The sequence below is a fragment of the Ostrea edulis genome, chromosome 4 (genome assembly GCF_947568905.1).
Source record: "Ostrea edulis chromosome 4, xbOstEdul1.1, whole genome shotgun sequence".
Classification (NCBI taxonomy): Eukaryota; Metazoa; Mollusca; class Bivalvia; order Ostreida; family Ostreidae; genus Ostrea; species Ostrea edulis.
Window position 1 is genome coordinate 1,324,102 of NC_079167.1, and position 24,828 is coordinate 1,348,929.

At 37.2% G+C, this 24,828-nt stretch overlaps 2 protein-coding genes across 3 annotated transcripts in view; both read left to right on the plus strand.

Moving 5' to 3' along the window:
- The window catches only part of LOC125671877 (conserved oligomeric Golgi complex subunit 3-like), a 31,630-nt gene extending 26,297 nt beyond the window's left edge, over positions 1-5,333 (plus strand). For both annotated transcript variants that reach the window (XM_048907865.2, XM_048907867.2), the window contains 4 exons: positions 199-333; positions 2,798-3,004; positions 3,149-3,247; positions 5,082-5,333. In XM_048907865.2, coding sequence (XP_048763822.1) covers positions 199-333; positions 2,798-3,004; positions 3,149-3,247; positions 5,082-5,114 — 474 coding nt within the window. In that variant the 3' untranslated portion in view covers positions 5,115-5,333. The remainder of the gene's footprint in view (positions 1-198; positions 334-2,797; positions 3,005-3,148; positions 3,248-5,081) is intronic.
- Positions 5,334-23,440: 18,107 nt separating this feature from the next.
- Positions 23,441-24,058, plus strand: LOC125660172 (uncharacterized). Its single transcript, XM_048892012.1, has one exon. It carries the CDS (start codon positions 23,441-23,443, stop codon positions 24,056-24,058), a length of 618 nt encoding a protein of 205 aa, XP_048747969.1.
- The last annotated feature ends 770 nt before the right edge of the window (positions 24,059-24,828 follow it).

Genomic DNA, 24,828 nt, shown 5'->3' on the forward strand with positions numbered 1-24,828 from the left:
GGATTCATGTAACTTTGCCTTTCAGTGATTATAGTAATAACTTGCCTTTTATATTGGTAAAGATCAAGATTAAAAACTACTTGTAATTTGCAGAATTAAATTGAAAAGATATTGATACCATCTGACTGTAGTTCCACCGTTACATGTGGGCCAGGCACTTCTTCAGCCAAATCAGATAATGTATAAAATTTTGCACAGGGCACTCCACATGTAATGGAACATTTTGTGGACTCAAAGAAAGACGTGGATGTGGAGCTGAAAGTCACATGTGAAGAATTCATCCATCATATGTCGGACAACTTCACTGAACCACTCAAAACTTTTCTATCACGAGTATGTGGAAAATCAGTCAATGTGTTGTCTGACCCATTTTAACTTGGTTATATTTATTGAAAATGTTGATACCTGTACTTAAAAATAAAAACTATTTGATTTGGGTTTACATGTATACTAATACATGTATAAGTAAAATTACAAAGACAACATTCTTGCATTTTGCATCTGTAATTTTAATTCTATCCTAAATTTGAACATGGCCTTTGATAAGGTTTGATGGGATATTTTACCAATCTAAGGTGAATTTTCACATCTCATGATTCTTGAAACCAGAGTATTTGAGTTTTGTAAGAGCAGTGAAATGGCAGGGGCTTATGTTGCTTCCTTTTCTGTCGTAATTCAGTTTCCATTCATTACACAGAGGGGTTAAGGTGTCCCGAGTAAAATAACAAGTAATAACAGCATATTCAAATTAAAGTATAATTCTTCCAAGCGTCGCATGTTTTTAGTAAAAATCGTTTGTCAATACATAAACAAATATCATATCACGTGGGAAAATCCTTCGCTTAACTTTTATGTCGTCATGCCAGGTGACGTAGAGCTATTATTAACCGCTAGACTTTCAGTTGTTTATCACCTCGGCACAGGTGAAAGATGCACTCAAATCATTTGCAGTTTGGGCTTGATATGTCAACATTGATATGGTCAATTTAAAAAGTGATACGGATTGGTACAATTTCCATAATCTCAACTCAAATGTTGGACATTTCCCACATTCACTGCCAAATCTTATCCAAAGGAGGCAAAATATCCCACCTTCCGTATCAGAATTCTAAATCTGCAACTTGTTACCTTTAGAAATATGCCTTGATCGAAATTAAATATTGTCATCTTTCACCTGTGCTGAATCAATATGTACACATGTTGGTTTTCTTTATTCCAAATGACAATACACATCGGGGGCGATTTCAAGGTCACAACGTAATATAAAGATTACTTTAATGCACACTATATATAAAAACATGAGACTTAATATGTACTATTAAAGAAAACTGGAAAAAAATCCTCTGACAAACAGATTTAAACATATACAGCTTGAACACTAGATAACGGTTGTAAATAGTGAGAAAATATTATGACATTTTCCCCGCAATACAACTATAGACCAGTACGTCGTGATGTACTTTTATATTGTGACATCATATAACATGAAGTGCACTGAGGTACATTTTATGATGTTTGTTTTAACTTTACTCAGGACACCTTAACCCTGCTGTGTATCTCTACTATGGATGCACATATTCATCTAAAATTTGGTATATAGATACATCATGGTAATATCCAGGTCAAGTTTTCATTTGGTTCTGGTTAAATTATATTTGACAGAATTGTGCCCCTTGGACTTCGAAAATTTTAAGTAATTCATTGTTTCTGCTCATTCTCTCAGTGAAATATGGAAATATTTGAATTGAAATTCAAGAGATAGCTATGTCACAAGAATTCCTCTTTGCATCAGATCAATTTGGCAGAGTTATGCCCCTTGGACATAGAATCATTATCTCAGTGACACATCGACATTTTGAATTGAAATTTATGATATTAGATACATCCTGAAAATATGTAGCTTTATTAAGTTTGTATTTGGTTCTTGTTGAATAATTTTTAGCCCCTTGGACTTAGAAAAAATTGAAACAATTCACAGATTCCTCGCATTATCTCAGTCATACATGGACATTCTAAATTGAAATTTGGTTGGTTGGTTAAATATAGCTTAACATCCAACTCAAGAATTTTTCACTCATGTGGAGATGTCACCATTACCGGTGAAGGGCTGCAAAATTTAGGCCTATGTTCGGCACTTATGGCCTTTGAGCAGGGAGGGATCTTTATCGTGCCACACCTGCTGTGACACAGGGCCTCAGTTATTGCAGTCTCATCTGAAGGACTGCCCCATTTATTGGGATATAGATACATGTATACCATGACAATATGCAGGTCAGGTGAGCCGACTACTGTATAGCAAGATTTTTTCTGCAAATGTAAAGTATGATGATTTTCTAGGTCATAGGCATACAAATAATTATAGTGAAATATATTTTGGAGGACATGGAGTTCCAAAGCATAAAAATTGATCAGCAGTGTAGTGTTGATAACTTACTGTCATCAGAAACAACTGACATACAAAAAAAATCAGTAGTTTATTTACCTCCAAAGCTAAGTGTACTGTATGGCTATACAGAGTTATCTTTCTTGCAAAAATATTTGTTATGATTGCAGGCACATTTGAGTGCAAATTTAGTAATTAAAAATTTGGAGGCATGATACCAAACCACTAGGATAAGTCAAAATTGTCACCCCACAAAAAACACAACCTCCATACTGTATATGGTTCTGATCAGATAATTTTTGGAAAGGATAATGTTGGTAGAATTATGGCCCTTAGGCAAGGGCATTCTTTTCACTCTGGCACATCTAATTGATGGATGTATTGATCAGTTAAATCTATATATGTGTATTTTAGGCATGTGTTGTCATAAACATGAAACAGGAGGAAGGAATCAGAAGTGTCTCTCTACGACAGCAGCCATTTGCTACACCAGAAAAATTGCATGATGTTGTGTCAGAGACATACAAAAACATAAAATCTCGCCTCCCCACAATACACAAGAGCATGCAGTTGTATCTTGCCAACCGAGACACGGAAACTATTCTCTTTAAACCAATCAAGGTTTGATATGAATCAATGCTAAGAATTTCAGTAACTCCTGCTGAGATTGTTAAAGTTTGGCAACCGTCTTATTACTGAATGATTTTGTTTTTGGCAGTTGTTGATAAATTATTGAAAATGACAGTTCCTCTTATGATATTGCAGGTGAACATTCAGCAAGCATTCCAGCAGCTCTCACAGATTCTGACTGAGGATTATACAGAAGAGGATATACAGATTGTGGCTAATCCTAGCCCCGAACAGGTATTAAATTAATATTTGAGATCATCAGAGATTATCACAGTACACCTGTATATCTCATAGACAGACCATCAGAGATTATCACAGTACACCTGTATATCTCATAGACAGACCATCAGAGATTATCACAGTACACCTGTATATCTCATAGACAGACCATCAGAGATTATCACAGTACACCTGTATATCTCATAGACAGACCATCAGAGATTATCACAGTACACCTGTATATCTCATAGACAGACCATCAGAGATTATCACAGTACACCTGTATATCTCATAGACAGACCATCTGTTCATTGGCATCAAACAAATCGGGTGACATATTGCAATTGGTTGTCGTCCGTTGTGCATTAACAATTGAACATTTTTAACTTCTTGATAACTATCATTCCAATTCTTTTCAAATTTGGTATGAATCATCTTTGGAACAAGGGGAACATAAATTGTAAATTTCAGGACTCCAGCACCCCTTGGGCCTTAGGGGCAGAAAAACTGCCCAAAATAGCCAATTTTCAAAAATCTTCCCAAGAACGGCACACATGTAAGGAAAAACTCAATGCATAGTGATGTAGAGCAGGAAGGCCTCTACCAAAATTGTAGATTTCATGATCCCCGGGGTAGGAGTTCTGACTCCAGGGTGGGGCCAAACTTGGTATATAGTGTTTGTGTGTAAAACACTTATATAACATCTTCTTTAGTGCTATTGATACTAAATTGAAACTAAATGGATAGAGCAGGTAGTCTTTTACCAAAATTGTAATTTTGATGATCCCCAGAGTAGGGATTCTGACCCCAGGGTGGGGCTAAACTTAGTATATAGTATTTATATGTAAGTTTGCTGATACTGTTTAAAATATAAATGCATACTTAGGAATTAAGCAGAAAAGGATGCACAAAAAATGGTGAATTTCACAACCCAGGATTATTACTTCAGGATGGGTCCAAATTAGTCATATCTTTTGATGTTTTAATGTTAATACACCTATTATTTAAAGCCTTTCATCAGTGTATGCACTTTTGAGGGCAGTGAAGTTTTAAGAACATATCTTGTTTTATACTGTTGCTGAACTAAGATATTCAGAACAGGAATTTTTTTCTAGATTTCATAGCCCGTGGGAGTAGTGATACTTTTTCACTAGTACATGTACTCAGGTGACCGATAAGGCCTGTGGGAGTAGTGATACTTTTTCAATAGTATTCACGTGACCGATAAGGCCTGTGGGAGTAGTGATACTTTTTCACTAGTATTCAGGTGACCGATAAGGCCTGTTGGAGTAGAGATACTTTTTCACTAGTATTCAGGTGACCGATAAGTGGGCCTCTTGTCTAGAGATACTCCTACTGCTAGATTAAATTTCAATTATAGATTAATGGACGTAAAAGAATTACTATTGTTGGTCTGTTGTAAAGACATCTGAAGAGATATTCACATTTTAGAGATTTCTTGTTGTTCCCCACCGCAACGCGGAAGGGGACATAGAAATATCAGTGTCCATCCCACTTGACTTTGTGGATGTAACTCCTCCAAAACCGCTCAATGGATTTTGTTCAAATTTTGTAGGATTGTTAGTCACCATGTATAGTTGATCATAATGCATCGCCATTTTGATTCACCAAATTTTACAGGAGTTATGATACTTTCGTGCTTTTTTGCTGCAGCAGGGGACATGGCTACGCGTAGCAATCTTGTTCGGATAGTGAAAGTCTTTTACAAAAAGATTTTGATATTGCATTACATGTGTAGATGTAACTCATGCTTCAATACTTTATCATTTGTGAAGAAGTATTATAGAGTGTACAAATTTTATGATGCTTCCTTTTTTTATGGTTTCAGATAAATTTGCTGATATCAACAACGATGAGATAATGCCCCAGCAGATTCTTATCAAAGAAAACAATGCCAACAATGAGAACAGTGTTATCAAAGAAGTATTTTATTGATTATATGAAAATTAATATAATTGAATATTAATAACGAGAAAGCTGCATTGAAAAACATAGGAATCTGTCATATAAATTTATTGCTAAATGTATTAGAATGATTAGTGCAGACATATATCCTCCTAGAATAAACGATTTACAGATATCAGCCATTGTTGTCTGTTATAGGGTTCGTCAATGCTGTCTCAATTTTTTCCCCTCAGGCTGGGAGGGGTCATTCTTTGCTCCAGGGCTTCAATTCATAACTTTCAAGCTTACATGCATTAATATCTTCTCATTCACTACTACATAGTACTATCAAAAATAGTGGAGGGGCCATTCTCGCAATATATCTTCATTTGCATGCATGAAAATAACAGTTAATGTTAAGGGTTGGCCAGTCGCCTCCGAAAAAACATTGATATGTGCCTGCAGCGTTCTTGGTACTTATGGTGGGTTTCATAAAACTTCAATGTAACAACAGGTACTTGCCACATCAATACATATCACAAAGTCAATAACACATCACTAAAAAAAACTTTCCTTGCTCTATTTTGCATACTTCCAAATAATCTTTTATCTGTATTTTCTCTGACTTTCCATAGATCTGCATGAAACATGCAATTGGCAGAAATATTTCTCATACTAGTTAACGAAGTTGTATTTATAGTAAGTCATAATTTCATTATTATCTTCATCAGAAATGATTCCGACACGAAAATATTTTTAAATCTCCACTCGGGAGGTCTTAGTTTCTATCTTCTGATGACATGTAAAATCCCGAAACGTACGAACAGCTTTGGTTTTTTTGAGTAACTAAAAATAGCGTACAGCGTCTTCAATTCAAAATTTTTATTTTGTTAACAAAGCAATATGTTCAAGATTTTTTGGTAATAAACATCGTATCAATTTATTGTGATAATAAAACAATGAGACTTTATTTTTCAACACAACGAATATACAATTTTCATTCTGTGCGGTATCAGTACATAGCACTTCGTGGTATAAAACGGAAAATCCATGTTTTGTTGCAGTTTTCGGCGATAAGAGCCAATGAATGCAGTCATGTCATACATGGTTTTTAAGTTGAATGATTGTACAATACAACAGTAGTAAATACATTTACATAGCATATTCCCTGGAAGCTCAACAGGCCGACATTCTCAGGGGTGTCATTTGAAGCTAGTTACCTTGTGTTGTTATTAGTATACAGAGGTCATAAGTCATTTACAGAAACAATTGCCTGTGTTCCCAATGCTGAAAAGCAGGTATTTTCCCCAATTTTTTCTTTAAAATTCCCAAACAATGGAAACAAATCAAGCAGGGTAGCCAAATCGTTCATAAATCTTTTTTTACAGGCCCACAGATTACAATTTTTGCTTCAAAATTCTTAAGTAAACCTAATTTTTTGGCATCTGCTTATTTGAATAAGGTAAGCTTTGACCAAATTGAAAATCAGAAGGAGTCCAATTATACCTTAAAGCACTCTGAATTGGGGTTTTCCCTATTTCTTTGATTGAAACACTTTTCCCTTTTTCAAGCAAATGTCGCTATTTTTCCCATTTAGAAAGGCCCTGGCCCTTGAAATCAAGACCTTAAAAAACCCTGTTATAAATCATAGGGAATAATGCTAATACTTTACCACATCATACGATATTAAATTGTTTGGAGTAGATAATTCTTCATTGTTCAGGGATGGACAAAGAAAATCTTTAGAGGGGAGGACACAAGTTTGTATTTTTACCTTTTCCACCAAAAAGGGGGTTTGATTAGTTGAAGACCCCAAAATAGCAAAAATTACCATTTTTGTTAAAATTGTTCAACCCAGGTGTGGGAGTGTTAAGAATGCCATCCCCATAACTTCCCCTCTAGACCTGCAATTGTAAAGTGTAATGTATTATATGATTGAAGGGAAAGGCAACCTTAATCACATTGTTGCTTTTATGAATAAAGTATTACTTACTGATATTGTAAATGAGAGTCTTTAACAACAAAAATCCTTGCCTAACGATTAAATCAATATCAATCTATCATATATTTTAAATCACCCGCTGCTAAGAGAGTGGCCATTGGAGTTTAATTTATGACATCACACCATCTGTTCCGGTTTATTTCAGCTGCAGCACTGTAAACATGACAAGTCACAAACAGTTAAGTTTGAAGCCGTATAGATTTGAGCCTATTCTTTCGCAAGAAGAAATTGAGAAAAGAATATATATATATATACATGTATATTCAGTTGAGTCGCAGACCAGGCAGACGGTACACGTTTCTTCATACAAATGTCTCAAACCTCAACTTGTCATTACACAAATGATGGATCCACAGTATAAATAGTTTTTAGCTCACCTGAGCTAAAAGCTCAAGTGAGCTATTCTGATCACCCGTATTCCGGCGTCCGTCCGTCTGTAAACTTAACATTTTTGACTTCTTCTCAAAAACCACTGGGCCAATTTCAACCAAAGTTGGCACAAAACATCCTTAGGTAAAGGAAATTCTAAATTATTAAAATAAAGGGCCAGGCCACCTTCCAAGGGGAGATAATAAAAAAAAAGGTAAAAATAGGGTAGGGTCATTAAAAAATCTTCTTCTCAAGAACCACTGGGCCAGAAAAGATGAAATTTATAGATAAGCTTTATTAGGTAGTGCAATTCTAAATTGTTAAAATAATGGCCCCCGGGGGTTGGATAGGGCCACAATAGGGGGTCAAAGTTTTACATACAAATATATAGGAAAAATCTTCTTCTCAAGAACCACTGAGCCAGAAAAGCTGAGATTTACATGAAAGCTTCCTGATATAGTGCAGATTCTAAATTGTTAAAATCATGTCCCCCGGGGGTCGGATGGGGCCACAATAGGGGGTCAAAGTTTTACATACAAATATATAGGAAAAATCTTTTAAAATCTTCTTCTCAAGAACCACTGAGCCAGAAAAGCTGAGATTTATATGAAAGCTTCCTGATATAGTGCAGATTCTAAATTGTTAAAATCATGGCCCCCGGGAGTCGGATGGGGCCACAATAGGGGTTCAAAGTTTTACATACAAATATATAGGAAAAATCTTCTTCCCAAGAACCACTGAGCCAGAACAGCTGAGATTTATATGAAAGCTTCCTGATATAGTGTAGATTCTAAATTGTTAAAATCATGGCCCCCGGGAGTCGGATGGGGCCACAATAGGGGATCAAAGTTTTACATACAAATATATAGGCCTAGGAAAAATCTTTTAAAATCTTCTTCTCAAGAACCACTGAGCCAGAAAAGCTGAGATTTATATGAAAGCTTCCTGATATAGTGCAGATTCTAAATTGTTAAAATCATGGCCTCCGGGGATCGGATGGGGCCACAATAGGGGATCAAAGTTTTACATACAAATATATTGGAAAAATCTTTTAAAATCTTCTTCTCAAGAACCACTGAGCCAGAAAAGCTGAGATTTATATGAAAGCTTCCTGATATAGTGCAGATTCTAAATTGTTAAAATCATGGCCCTCCAGGGGTCGGATTGGGCCACAATAGGGGATCAAAGTTTTACATACAAATATATAGGAAAAATCTTTAAAAATATTCTTCTCAAGAACCACTGATCCAGAAAAGCTGAGATTTATATGAAAGCTTCCTGATATAGTGCAGATTCTAAATTGTTAAAATCATGGCCCCTGGGGGTCGGATGGGGCCACAATAGGGGATCAAAGTTTTACATACAAATATATAGGAAAAATCTTTAAAAATATTCTTCTCAAGAACCACTGATCCAGAAAAGCTGAGATTTATATGAAAGCTTCCTGATATAGTGCAGATTCTAAATTGTCAAAATCATGGCCCCCGGGAGTCGGATGGGGCCACAAGGGGGGATCAAAGTTTTGCAGACAAATATATAGGAAAAATCTTTCAAAATCTTCTCAAGAACCACTGATCCAGAAAAGCTGAGATTTATATGAAAGCTTCCCGATATAGTGCAGATTCAAGTTTGTTCAAATCATGGCCCCCGGGGGTATGATGGGGCCACAATAGGGGATCAAAGTTTTACATACAAATATAGGGAAAATCTTTAAAAATCTTCTTCTCAGACCTCAGTGGCCGAGTGGTTAGAGCATTGCGCTCAAAATCACATGGCCTCTCACCTCTGTCGGCGCGGGTTCGAATCCCGCTCGTGCCGATAAGTGAGAAAGTTTCCCAGTTTACTTTCGGAAGGTTGGTGGTCTCTTCCCAGGTACATTGTATCTGGGTTCTCTCTTCCACCAATAAAAACTGGGAGCCACCATATAACTGAAAAATTGTTGAGTGTGGCGAAAAACATCAATCAATCAATCAATCTTCTCAAGAACCATAGGGCCAAAGAAGTTGTCATTTACATGAAAACTTTCTGACATAGTGCAGATTCAAGTTTGTAAAAATCATGGCCTTCAGTGGTAGGTTGGGGCAACAATAGGGACTAAGGTTTTACATGCAAATATATATGGAAAGTCTTCAGATATGGGCCAAGGTGACTCAGGTGAGCGATGTAGCCCATGGCCTTTTGTTTATTTCTTCACCAGAACCCAACTTGGCAAAAAGCATCTTTGGGTGAAGGGCTTTCAAGTTTGTTCAAATGAACGGCCATGCCTCCTTCAAAGGGGAGATAATCGCAAAAATAGGGTGGAGTCATTTAAAAATCTTCTTTTCAAGAACCACTGGGCCAGAAGAACTGAAATTTACATGAAAGCATCCTGACATAGTGCAGATTCAGGTTTGTTAAAACCATATGACCCCCGGGAGTATGTTGGGGCCACAATAGGGGATTAAAATTTTACCTACAAATATATGTATATAGAGAAAATCTTTAAAAAATCTTCTCAAGAACCATTGGGCCAGAGAAGTTTACATTTACATGAAAGCTTCCCGACATAGTGCAGATTCAAGGTTGTTAACATCACGGCCCCAGAGGGTAAGTTGGGGCCACAATAGGGATAAAAGTTTTGCATGTGAATATACACTGTATACGTGGAATTAAATATGGGCCAAGGAGACTCAGATGAGCGATGTGGCTCATGGGCCTCTTGTTGAAATTACACGAGGGTATGAAAACAGCAACTCTTCATGCTAGTATACTTTTCATGAAGGGTATGCAGGCGTAAAGTATCACATTTCATACCTTCATGTATATTTATACCCCCCGAACGAAGTTCTGGGGGGTATATAGGAATCACTCTGTCTGTCTGCCTGTCTGTCCGTCCGTCCGTCTGTCTGTGCAGATTCGTGTCCGGGCCATAACTTCTTTGTTCTTTGACATAGGCATACCATATTTGACACATGAGTGTATCACCATGAGACGATGTGTCATGTACCTTCATGACCTCCATATGACCTTGACCTCAAGGTCAAAATTAAAGGTTTTTTACAATGGATTCGTGTCCGGGCCATAACTTCTTTGTTCTTTGACATAGGCATACCATATTTGACACATGAGTGTATCACCAGGAGACGATGTGTCATGTACCTTCATGACCTCCATATGACCTTGACCTCAAGGTCAAAATTAAAGGTTTTTACAATGGATTCATGTCCGGGCCATGACCTCTTTGTTCTTTGACATAGGCATATCATATTTGACACATGAGTGTATCACCATGAGACGATGTGTCGAGTACCTTCATGACCTGTATATGACCTTGAACTTTGACCTCAAGGTCAAAATTGATTATAGGGTTTTGACATAGTCATACCATAAGACATGAGTGTATCACCATGAGACTATGTGTCATGTACATTCATGACCTCTTTATGACCTTGACCTTTGATCTCAAGGTCAAAATTATAGGTTTATGCCATGGATTTGTGTTTGGACTATATCTTCCATTTTCTTCTACAAATGCATACCATATTTTTACACTCAGGAAAGAGGTAATTTATACCTATTAACAACACCCTTTGGGAGATTGGGGTAAGCGGGGGGTATTCTTAGTGAGCATTGCTCACAGTACATCTTGTTTAAAAAATGAAATTTATTTCTTAAAAATATGTATACATATCAAATCTAAACCCCTATTGTGTCATCAGGGTGATTGAAATCAATGTATCTGTGTGAACAAAATTGTATCTTTTTATATATTAACTGTATGCAAGATTTTGTGAGATGATCTATTAAGCACCCACACTATTTACTCCATTGTTAATTATCTTCCTTTTGAAAGGAACATGGTCCTTTATTTGAGAAAACATGAAATTCTTTTATTCCAAGGATGCTTTGTGCAAAGTTTGATTGAAATTGGCAAGTGGTTTTGAGAGGAAGTGAAAAAAAATGTGGAAAGTTTGCAGAGGACAGATGACAAATAAAAGTTGATAGGAGATTCTCAAGGGATGTGCTATAAGGTGTCGGGGAAAAGACCTATGAAGTTGAGCCTCGATCACAAGTTCATAAGGATAGGGCTAAGATATGTTGGAATTGTATTTTGATATTTCAAATAATAAAAACTACTCCATTGTGTATGCAATTTATAAACAATCTAATTTATCATGGAATCTTTGATAACTTAATAAATTAGATCAAAAATCAAGAATGAGATCATAGAAATCATTATGATTTGATAAATACGTTGAAATCTTATTCTTTTGAAGAGGAGGTTTGTTTTAAAGCAGTTTCTTAATTAGCTTTTGGAACTTCCCATGTGTATAGTGTACTTTGGTCTGAAGTGAATAAGCTCGTACATCCAGAGATTGCTGACCCCCCCCCCCCCCCCCCCCCAGTCATATTCAACGTAGGGATATTCTTATGTATGAGGGGGAAAAAGTCTGAACTTGACAAATGTTGCAAATAAAGCAAGTCTTGAAGGCCCTTCTTTTTTTAATATTCTATAGATCCACCATGCAATTTCAGATCCATATGATTTTCAAAAAGGGAGGCACTATAGATGGTACTTTTTCTGCTCAAAAAGAGGATTGTAGCCCCTGAGCTCAAAAGCACAACTGTGCAGGATGCTACAACTTTTAAGTATTTACTGGTTCAATACTGATCTCATTGGTGCAAACGTATTACACATCTATTGCTGAACCCTATCCAGTTGAAAAAGTCTGTCAATTCAAATTTTGAAAGGGTTTGGCAGGGACTATATTTTGTGGCGGAAGGATTCATTAATCATAAAGTTCTATATGTGCATGATATTACAGTTTCTGTTTCATCCAATGTATCATCTATTTTTATACCCCTATACGTGTATTTCAATTTTATGATACAGGTAGTTGAGACTTGGAAGTAGTTTAGATGTTGTAATTTATTAACTTGGTTGATATATTTTTTCCAAACAGATTCTTATCTTTTAAGTTCCATTTTAAATTGTAAGACCCAGTTGCACGGAGGTTAGTTAACATTAACTCTTACATTTATATAGTGTTAACTATTGACATTAACTGTCAGTTATTAACTTAACTTTCAAGTCTTTGGTGCAACTGGGTCCAGACCTTGAAAATTATGTAAAATTTTAGAAATTGACATTACTCCTAATATGTCCTTTTCAATTCTCAATTTCGATATCGTGAAGTTTTTCGTATATCAAGTGCAAAAAGGTCATTATTTATTTCCATTACTAGTATCAATTTTTTTTTATCTGTATAGTGCTAGAAGACATGATTATGTATCTATCATATGTAATGAATGATTTGTGTTGCATGCTTTAAAAGTTGTGTTGGCACCAACAGATAAATCAAGTTTAATTGAATAAATTTTAAGTCCAAAAAGGTCATGTTTAGAAAACTGTAGCTCAATAACGAGCATAACATGACCCCAGTTTTTCTTTTTAATTTCCTAATTCTACTTCAATGTAGATATAAAAAATAGTCACTTCCCAAAAAATTTACATTACTCCAAATCTCAGATGCAAACCTCTTTAATGCATAAAATAACTTTTCATTAGTTCTGAATTTCCATCCAACGTATGAGGATGCAATCCCTGTACCCACCTGCTGTCACTGATGAATTTGAAAGACAAAATTTCAATGTTTAAGAATAAGACTTAGTAAACAAATTATGTAAGAAAATTATAGAGAGGGTCATTATTTCAACAAGTCTCTCTGAGAGTGGAAGAAATCATTGCTTCATTTATCATTAATATTTTTCTAAACAAGAGACCACGATTTACCTTAAATTTGGAAATTCGCACCTGAGATTTGGAGTAATGTAAAAAAAATAATTGGGAAGTGTATTTTTGATTTCTACATTGAAGGAAAATTAGGAAATTAAACAGAAAAACGGGGGGTCACAATGCTTGTTATTGAGCTACATACAGTGTTCTAAACATCATCTTTTTGCACTTAAAAAAATTTATTCAATTAAACTTGATTTGTGTGTTGATGTCAACACAACATAAGCAACTCAAATAAATCATTACATGAAATAGATCTAATATATACATTATCATGTCTTCTAACAATACAGATTTAAAAAAATTTTTTTTTTAATCTGTATTGTTAGAAGACATGATCATAAAACTGAAATACACATATAGGAGTATAAAAATAGAAGATGTACTGGATGAAACAGAAAATGTAATATCATGCAGATTTAGAACTTTTTGATCAATCAATCCTCCCACCAAAAAATATAGTCCTTGCTAAACCCTTTCAAAATTTGAACTGATAAAATTTTGCAGTAATAAATGTGTAATATGTTTGCACCAATGGAATCAGTATTGAACCACTAAATACTTAGTTATACATGTAGCATCCTGCACAGTTGTGCTCAAAAGCTCAGGAGCTAACTTCCTTATTAGTGGAGCGTAGCAGATCAAACGACAACTCTGGTTCGAGATTGCGCTTCGTTCTGGAAATTTCCAGAAGGCTGATTCAAGACTTAAAAATCACGGATTGAAAAAACGATCGAACAGGCATATTTTATTTATTCTACAATTATCAAAACTTATTTCTTCTGTAAGATCAAAATAAAGCATCGATAAACAATTAATTAACTTCATATCGTACTCTCGCCTTTTAAACGATGGAATTTTGTGTGTTTATGTGCCTACGCCATGTGCAAAGAAATCTAATGGTGAGGTGGCGACCTAAATCAAGTGATGCTTCATTTGTCAGTGTTGGGGACATTTAAACGGCGATAGCATCGTAAACGGTGATAGCATCATATTGATCATGATCTATTTGTAGAATAACCTTCCGATAACTGAATCCTCGTGTCTTGAAAGATAGATCCGTGAAATAAAGTTGTAAGAGGTAGGTAAAGCAGCGACACCAGCTTTCCCACTTTTCAATATGGAGTCCACTCTGTCTCTCCCCTGCACATGTCACATTATAAAAGCGGGGGTAAGAGTCAGAGGAATCTAGGATTACCAGAGGGGGTAAAAATATTGTGATATGTATTTTAGTAAGAAATTTTGACTAAGTTAAAAGGAGTCTCGATCCCCCCTGCACTACAAGATTTTCACCCCCTACGCCACATGGAGTTTCAGTTAAATTCTCGGCATATTATGAATTCGGTTAAATTCTCGGCATATTATGATTTTGTGCTGGTTTCTTCAGACGAATATTGAGTTCCTATTCAAAGGAAATGTTTCTGGTCGAAAAAACATGGAACTTTATGCGGTAGGAATGAAGATTTCTCATCAGATACACCAAAAAATATAATCGGCGCTTACCGAAGTGTTTGAGCATTTCCAAAGAGTTCTAGCCTTCCAAAGTGCTAGCGCTAGCTTGTCAGTAACCAGTGTCTTCCGTGCAATACTCTTGGCTATCTAGATTTATCTTAATCAAACACTATCAGTCTTTGAATACTTATTGGTCTACTTTCTTCGCTTGGAATTCACATACCCCACTCTACAGCAATCACGGTCCCCGCATGTGGCATTGTACACGGTGCAATTGCCGGTTTATAAGCAGACGGTTCTTTTTTAAGGATCTGGTTGTGAAGTTATAATCAACATAATTATGATATTGAATATAGACTTTATAAGTTGTTTTTTGTTCATAAATGTGATTTCATTTGTTTCTTATGCCCGGAGATGTACATGTTACCTGTCGAGGCTATTCGCACAGGTAAATCGGAAACACTTACGTGAAGTGAAGCATAACAATAATCGACCCTTTATATACCATGCAAACGTTAATATATAATAATAGAATATGTATCTAATATGACGGATAAGCAGAGAAATATGGCGCTGAGAATTTTAAGAATTCATGTCAGCTTTAAGTTAGACGACAAATACGACAAAATTGGTCACTAATTTGCGGGTCCTAGTTTTTAAGTTTTTGTTATTTCGGGGGGGGGGGGGGGGGGGGCTATATGGAGCTATATCAAATATAGCTCCATATAGGGGGGGGGGGGGGGGGGGGGGGGGGGAGGTCGCTTATGATCGTTTTATCGTCGTTTTGCTTGGAAATAACGAAAAGACGACAAAATGTGAAATGGCACAAATTAACCACCATAGCTCTATGGAGCGCCAAATTAACTTAAACTCAAATAATTGAAAATATCTTCAATTATTTGAAGATATCATCAATTCATTTGATGCGCGCAAAAATTTCATTAAAGATCTCTTCAAATAATTAATGATATCTTCAATTCTGAATTATTGCGCCCATTAATTGAATTGATGATAGCATTAGTTCTTCAGCTGAATTGATGCGCGCTTTAATTGAATTAATGATCTCTTCAAATGAATTAATGATATCAACAATTGAATTGATGCGCGCTACAATTCAATTGAAGAGAGCAATAATAGATATAATGCGCGCATTAAATCAATTGATGAGAGCAATAATTGAATTGATGCGCGCATTAATTCATTTGATGAGAGCAATAATTGATTTAATGCGCGCATTAATTCAATTATTGCTCTCTTCAATTGAATTAATGATATCTTTAATTCATTTGAAGAGAGCAATAATTCTTTTAGAGAGAGTAACTATATAATTAAAGATATCTTCAATTCCACATATCCACAATTGAATTAATGATCTCTTTAATTGAATTGTTGTTCTCTTTAAAAGAATTGGTGCGCGCATTAATTCCTTATACAAAAGCATTGTAAATAATTAAAGCTATCTTCAATTGAATTAAAGAGATCATCAAATTATTTATACCGAGCTCTAAATTAATTATTGCGAGCAATATTTCTACTAAATTGATGCTCTCATCAATTGAATTGAAGAGAGCAATAATTGAATTAATGCGCGCATCAAATCTATTATTGCTCTCATTAATTCAATTGATGCTCTCGTCAATTGAATTGAAGAGAGCAATAATTGAATTGATGCGCGCATTAAATCAATTATTGCTCTCATTAATTCAATTGATGCGCGCATTAATTCAATTGATGAGAACAATAATTGAATTGAAGCGCGCATTAATTCATTTGATGAGAGCAATAATTGATTTAATGCGCGCATCAATTCAATTAAAGAGAGCAATAATTCAATTGATGATATCTTCAAATAATTGAAGATATCTTCAATTATTTTAGTTTATGTTAATTTGGCGCTCCATATAGCTCAGGGCCGTACGTAGCAGTGAGGATTCTTACATCGGTAATTGTCCAATCAAAATCAACTCAATTGTAGTTCCATATCTATGTATTTAAAAGAAAAAAAATTTTCATCCGCAATTTTTCTTATAATTTTCTCTTCATTTTTGTACCCCTGATTAGGAAATTTTATGTAATTTGTAGAAATAACCAAGTGTATACAAAGGGACTATTTGATGTTGACGAAGCCCCCAAAAGCTCCTGGATTTTACAGATTTTATAGGGCTTGAAATATGTCTCCCATGTAGTCATTTTTACTACTTTCTGTAATTTTTAATAAGGTGAAATAAATAAAATGACGCAAATTCTAAGGATTTTTGGAAAATATGTAAGTTTTCCCAATAAAAGTATATCAATAAATTGAAAGATTTTGTCATTTATTTCTCCGAGAGTGGAAGAAATTATTGCTTCTTTCATCGTTTACATTTTTTTAAACAAGAGACCCCGACTTACCTTAAATTTGAAAAGAAGGCGTTGCACGTCTCATGTTATTCTCCCTAAAGGTGTTGCATGAAAGATCGATAAAATTAAGTTATTTCAATATAAGATAAAACCAATTGGAACTTATGTCCTGATTCAAACATTTTTTAAAATAAGTTTAAAAGACGTGTACAAGGGTTGTTCGATATGTAATGTGTATTGTACCACAGCGCGATAACGCTTTGCACGATTTCGTGATACTCTTGAATAGCTCTATTCAATACCTTTCCAACGGTATAAACACGAGCCTTCAGCTCCACATAGTTTTAAACTTATAGTCATTTCAATAGAGCCAGTCGTTGACCACTGTTGTCAAAATGGTTGGGAAACGGGTTGAGAATATTGAAGAAATTAGAACTTATATAAAAGTTCGCACAAAACTCGGTCATTCGGTAATGCAGATTTTTAATGAATTGGGGGACGTTCATGGGTCTGATAAGGTATCTTATGAGACAGTTCGTAGGTGGAGAAAGAAATTTCTGACTGGTACAGAGTCTTTCAAAGTTGCAGCAAAATCTGGCCGACCTGTGACTGTAACAGGTGTGACGAATTGGGATCGGGCACGGGATGTATTATTATCTATAAATAGAGCTGATGTGATCCGGACTTTATCGTAGGACAATACGATATGACCCAAGGCATAACGAATGCCGGGTAGTATAAATACGGCTGTTTTGCGAGAGACAGGGTCATTCAGAAGTAGACGCTGGCAAGGAGTTATCAAAGGTACGGTGAATAAAGAAACTAACAGTATACGGTGTCTAGTATACTAGTAGGGAAGCTTTTAAAGGTGGGGACGTTCACCTGGTGTTTATTTTATTTTGTTTGATCAGTCCTTCGACAAAAGGGATCTGTCCGGTATAAGGACACATCTCCCGTACTCCCGGATCTGTCACATCCAGATCTATAGTCTCTTTATGATAAAGATAGGAAATCTTGCACATATCTGTATATATTGACTCGTACATTTTTTTTTATAAAGATAGGAAATCTTGCACATATCTGTATATATTGACTCGTATATTTCCTAATCATTTGTTTAAGATCAATATCAATAAGTATAGGGACTCATCCAAATCTTCGAACCCTAACACGTTACAAAATTGGTGGAAGCTCAGAGGGATTTGGTTTGGGCCCTATTCGTGATTTTTTTTATTCATCTGATTAGTTAATTTTTGTATGATAAAATGTCTGGGTTACGTGCCGATCTGTCTTACATAGATCATCAAATTGTTTGCCTATCTAGGGAGATAGATGAATCTCTTAGGTCCTTAGGTCTCCGTCAACAGCTTGGGGATGTATCCGGTGTCTCTAGATCGAGACATGTGACAAGTACCCCGGATACAAGACATAATGCTGGGGATGCAATTAGTAGGGATATGTGCGGGAATGCTGATAGGAATATATCTAACGATTCCCCGCCAATAAGATTGCATCCTGCATACAACCGAGGTATGCATCCGGAAACGGATGGAAACCATGTTCAGGCTGGGTCAAAGCATAGAAACTTTGTTAAGCCTGCAACATATGACGGATCTAGCCAGTGGAATGACTATCTGTCTCATTTTGAATCAGTTAGTTTACTTAATGAGTGGACCGAGACAGAAAAGGGTCTATATTTAGCTTCCTCTCTTAGAGGCCTAGCACAAGGTGTACTTGGTAATCAGCCCAAGGGAGAAAGACAGAACTATGCAAAGTTGGTTAAAGCTTTGCAGGATAGATTTTCACCACTGAACCAGACAGAGCTGTATCGGACTCAGCTCAGAGAAAGAAAGCAAAGAGCTTCAGAGAGTCTACCAGAGATGGGGCAAGACATACGAAGGCTTGTAAACCTAGCCTATCCAACTGCACCGGACGACGTCCGGGAAATCTTAGCTATGGAACAGTTTTTAGATGGGCTTTACAATTCGGAGATGCGGCTTAAGGTTAAGCAGACTAGACCAAGCAGTCTTAATGAAGCTATACAGAGAGCAGTTGAATTAGAGGCTTATTATAAAGCTGAGAGCCGCCGCACAGAGAATATCAGAAGCATGGAGCAACAAGGTTCAGCTCAGGCATCAAAAATAGATAGGTTTATAGACACCATGGAGAAAAACATGCAATCCCTTCAACGGGAAATTAAAGATATAAAGCAGTGGAAATTCCATATGCAGAAGAAAGGGCAAGATCCTCGACATACAAAGGTAGAACAACACAAGTCAGAAAGGGACGCCAGCAGTATTAGAAAGTGTTTCAAATGTGGATCAGACAAGCACCTAAAAAGGGAGTGTCTGTTAGGCATGAATCCGTCTTATGGCAAGGATGAAACGGGTAAGGATACCAGCAGGAAATGGAAAGATGATAGGTCTCATAACAACGAACGGAAGGAAGAATTGCACTCAAGAATTGTATCTGCTGTTAACGAGCCAGGTGCTTATGTTACTGCTAAAATCCATGGGATTGACACATACTTACTCGTTGACACCGGTGCCACGGTATCTTTACTCTCAAAAGTATGCTATGAGAACATACAAGGAAATGGGAATTATGAGTTAAAGAGTGTAGACAAAGATGTTTTGTCAGCAAATGGTTCCATCCTTCAGATATATGGTAAGGTATCCATCAACTTTGTATTGAATGGAATATCTCTGCATCATGAAATGATCGTTGCTGATGTTTCTGTAGATGGTATTCTTGGCTTAGATTTCCTTATCAAGCACGAGGCCATCATTAACCTTCGTACACGCAAGGTTGAAGTCTCGGGGATAGAACACCCTATACAATTGGAGGGTATGGCGCAGGAATACAAAGTGGCGTTGGTGCGTAGAATAATTATTCCGCCTAGATCCGAGGTCATGACCGAAGGTACCATTTGCCCAGGACCAGATGGAGGATACCCAGTTAAGGTTGGTCTCATAGAGCCTTCTAATAAATTTTTGAAATCCGATTTTGGAATGTTGGCCAAAACCCTGGTTAGAAGACAGGATACGATACCGCTCCGTATCATGAACATATCTGACACCAGTAAAGCCATTCAGTCAGGAACTGTTGTCGGGAAATTGTCTCCTATAGACGAGGTGGTATCTGTATCAAACCACAGTCAAGAAGCGGATGGGTCTGAGCCATTGTCAAATCATGTAAAAGAGCTTTTTGATAGAAGCACTGAGCATCTAGAACAAGAACAAATTGCCAAGGCAAGACGTTTGCTTGTCAAGTATTCGGATTTGTTTTCTGTATCTGATAAGGATGTAGGCCGTACCTCTTTGGTAAAACACAAGATCAACACGGGTAGTCATACACCCGTTAAACAGCCACCTAGACGACTCCCATTTCGAATGCAGGATGAAGTGAAAGAGCATGTATCAGACATGCTTCAAAGAGGAATTATTACACCTTCTCGGAGTCCATGGTCCTCGGCAATAGTGCTTGTTAAGAAGAAGGATGGGTCCACGAGATTTTGTGTGGACTATAGGCAGTTGAATAGTGTCACGACTAAAGACGCCTATCCCCTCCCTCGAATTGATGAGTCACTTAACCAGCTTAGAGGATCCCGATGGTTTAGTACTCTTGATCTTAATGCGGGATACTGGCAAGTGGAGTTGGATCCAGATGATAAGAACAAGACAGCTTTCGTGACACGTGAAGGGTTGTATGAATTCAATGTCATGCCGTTCGGGCTGTGCAATGCCCCGGCCACATTTGAACGGCTAATGGAAACAGTCTTGTCCGGTCTACAGTGGCAAGTTTGCCTTGTTTATTTGGATGATGTGATTGTATATGGGACAACGTTCGACGAAATGTTATGTAACCTGGAATTAGTCTTTGAAAAGCTTTACGCAGCTGGATTGAAGCTGAAAGCTAGGAAATGTGTGTTGTTTGGTAAAGAGGTCAGATATTTAGGTCATGTGATCTCAGAAAATGGCATCCAGACTGATCCTGAAAAGGTTGAAGTTGTAAAACGATGGCCAGAGCCAATAAGTAAAACTCAAGTTAGATCCTTCATAGGCTTTTGCAGCTACTATAGAAAATTTATAGCTCATTTTGCCAATATTGCACGACCGTTACATAAGCTTACCGAAGCAGCAACTCCATTTTCCTGGACAGAGGAATGTCAAACAGCATTCGACCTTTTGAAAGTAAAGTTAACATCTGCACCGATTCTTACTCATCCAGATTTTAGCAAACCATTCATTCTGGATACAGATGCAAGCCAGAATGCTATCGGAGCCGCCTTGTCTCAGATACAAGATGGACAGGAGAAAGTGATTGCATATGCCAGTAAAGTTCTAAGCAAATCTGAACGAAAGTACTGCGTGACCAGAAAGGAGCTACTAGCAGTAGTGACCTTCATCAAACACTTTAGGCCTTTCTTGTATGGACATAAATTTCTGGTCAGAACAGATCATAGTTCCCTTCGCTGGCTACTCAGGTTCAAAGATCCGGAAGGCCAGTTGGCTCGATGGCTGGAGGTCATAGCAGCTTATGATATGGAAATTGAGCATCGGGCTGGAAGACTACATGGGAATGCTGATGGGCTAAGCCGACTGCCATGTGGTCAATGTGGATACTTTGACAATTGGGAGCTCGAGAGCCAAGATGGAGATAAAGAGCATGCCAGGGTATTGCAGGGGAACGAGATAAACGAGGTCAATGACAGTTCTACAGACCTGGTAAAGGTCCAGAATGGATGTTCTGACATACGACTTGTAAAGTCTTGGAAAGAGAAGGACAAGAGACCAGAGTATAGTGAGATTACTGCTAAGAGTTACATGGTTAAATCCTTGTGGGCACAATGGAGTAAGTTAACAATGAAGGATAATGTATTGTGCCGCATGTGGGAATTAGAGGATAGCAACCTCGTGACATATCAGGTGATTATGCCCCTGTCCCAGAGAAGATTTATCTTAGAACAGGCCCATGATGCGAAGACTGGTGGACATCTGGGCGTGACAAAAACACTGAACAAGATAAGACAAAGTTATTACTGGCCTGGACTACAAAGCGATGTGAGAAGCTATGTTGGGGGTTGTGACATATGCGCAAGGAGAAAAGTCCCAACTAAAACAAAAAGGGCGCCGATGCAGCCACTTCAAGTTGGTTATCCGATGGAGAGAATAGCTTCTGATATATTAGGGGAATTTCCGGTGACAGAAAAAGGCAATCGCTATATTTTGGTTGTAGCCGATTACTTCACCAAATGGACGGAAGCCTTTCCTATGCCTAATATGGAAGCCCAGACAGTTGCAAAGCTTATTACAGAAGAGGTCATCTGCAGATTTGGAACTCCTGGCTGCATTCACTCTGATCAAGGTCGCCAGTACGAGAGTCTCTTGTTCAGTGAAGTGTGTAAATACTTACAGATCAGAAAGACAAGAACCACACCGTACCATCCTCAATCTGATGGCATGGTGGAACGATTTAATAAGACGTTGGCGACTATGCTTAGTAGTTTTGTGAATGAAAATCAAAAGGACTGGGATGAATGCATACCGTACGTTATGATGGCATATAGAGCATCTCAGCACGAGTCCACAGGGTATACCCCAAATATGCTTATGATGGGCAGAGAAGCAGCCACACCATTGGACATAGCATATGATATGCCTTCGTCCTGGAAAGAAGTTCCAAGAAATGAATGGGTCTGGGTGCTTCTCGATCGAATGGAGCGTGCACATGCATTAGTGAGACAACATTCAGAAGGGGCAATTCTTCGTCAGAAACATTATCATGACATGAAAATGTCGTATGAACGATTCAAGAAAGGCGATGAAGTCTATGTATATTTTCCCCAAAGAAAGGCTGGATGTTCATCAAAATTAACCTCATTTTGGCGAGGTCCATTCCTGGTCTTGTCCATAGTCTCAGAAGTTCTGTATAAAGTAAACTGCGGTCGCAATGGGAAAGAACAAGTAGTTCATTGTGATCGAATGAAAGTCAGCAAACCTCAGGTATTGAGAGGAGAAGTTCTAGAACCCAATTACTCCTCTGAAAAGATGGATGAAAGGACTGATGTTGATCAAGTTCATGATGACCTCGAGTCAAGTTACAAAAATGTCGAAGTTACGGTTGAACTGGTTGGAGGTGGCAGAGAAAGACGAGATAGACGTCCTCCAATATGGTTGAAAGATTATATTCAAGACTAGTGCATATGACACATTAGTTTTGTAGATAAAATAATTCTTTCTATATTTCCTAGATGATCACAATGTACATATGCAAGAGGACAAGCGGTTTAAATAGATACTTAGCCTTATAGACATTAGATTAAGTTCAATGAATTTCTTTATTTTTATTTTGTAGATTAGCTATGGCAAATACCAAGGTTACAGCTCGAAAGTCTAAAGAAATATGTCCTGTATGTTTTCATGAAGTCGACGGGAAGGAAATCTGGATCGAACATGTTATGAAGTGTACACGGAACTTGTTGGTGTGTGAGAAATGCCATGTGTCTTTCAAGAAGAAGGAATATTTCCTGAAACACATGAAGATGAAGCATCCTGATGTGGGTCCATCTGAAGAAACAGATAAAGACGCACCTAGTATCAGTACAATGCGAAAAGATTCCACAGATTATGATAGTGAATGGGATGAAGATCCAGAAATCCAGTTGGGAGATGATCCCGCAGAACGGAGCATCGAATCTCTTCCCAGCACTAGTGACCTGGTTGTTGGGCGTATGGTGAGGAAACGAACGGCACCTAGCCCTGTGCACACATCAAGAAAGGTGATGAACAGAACAGAAGTTCGATCTGTTTCAACAGGGGTGTCCATCGGAACTCAGACAGAAGGTCGTATGATGATACATCAGTACACCCAGACTGAAGGTACCAAGAAAAGGATGAAGGAGGTTACTATCACAAAGTATCTTGAAAATGGACGAAGCATAAAGAAAATCACCGAGAGTGAAGTGTGTTTTGACATATAAATTGTATATGACTTTAGTCCAAGAACACAGTAACAAAGAGTTACACATATGTACTGTTTTGTACTATTGTTAAGCATATAGGATTATGGATAAGGCATATCTATTTCACATCATGTTCATTTTTACATTACTCATCATTGGTCTACATTTTCATGTTTTCTTCTCATTAAATGTTTTTGTTGATGATACCCAAGTTTTCGTTTCATGCGCGGACGCATGTGAAATAGAGGCGTGGGTAATGTGACGAATTGGGATCGGGCACGGGATGTATTATTATCTATAAATAGAGCTGATGTGATCCGGACTTTATCGTAGGACAATACGATATGACCCAAGGCATAACGAATGCCGGGTAGTATAAATACGGCTGTTTTGCGAGAGACAGGGTCATTCAGAAGTAGACGCTGGCAAGGAGTTATCAAAGGTACGGTGAATAAAGAAACTAACAGTATACGGTGTCTAGTATACTAGTAGGGAAGCTTTTAAAGGTGGGGACGTTCACCTGGTGTTTATTTTATTTTGTTTGATCAGTCCTTCGACAAAAGGGATCTGTCCGGTATAAGGACACATCTCCCGTACTCCCGGATCTGTCACATCCAGATCTATAGTCTCTTTATGATAAAGATAGGAAATCTTGCACATATCTGTATATATTGACTCGTACATTTTTTTTTATAAAGATAGGAAATCTTGCACATATCTGTATATATTGACTCGTATATTTCCTAATCATTTGTTTAAGATCAATATCAATAAGTATAGGGACTCAT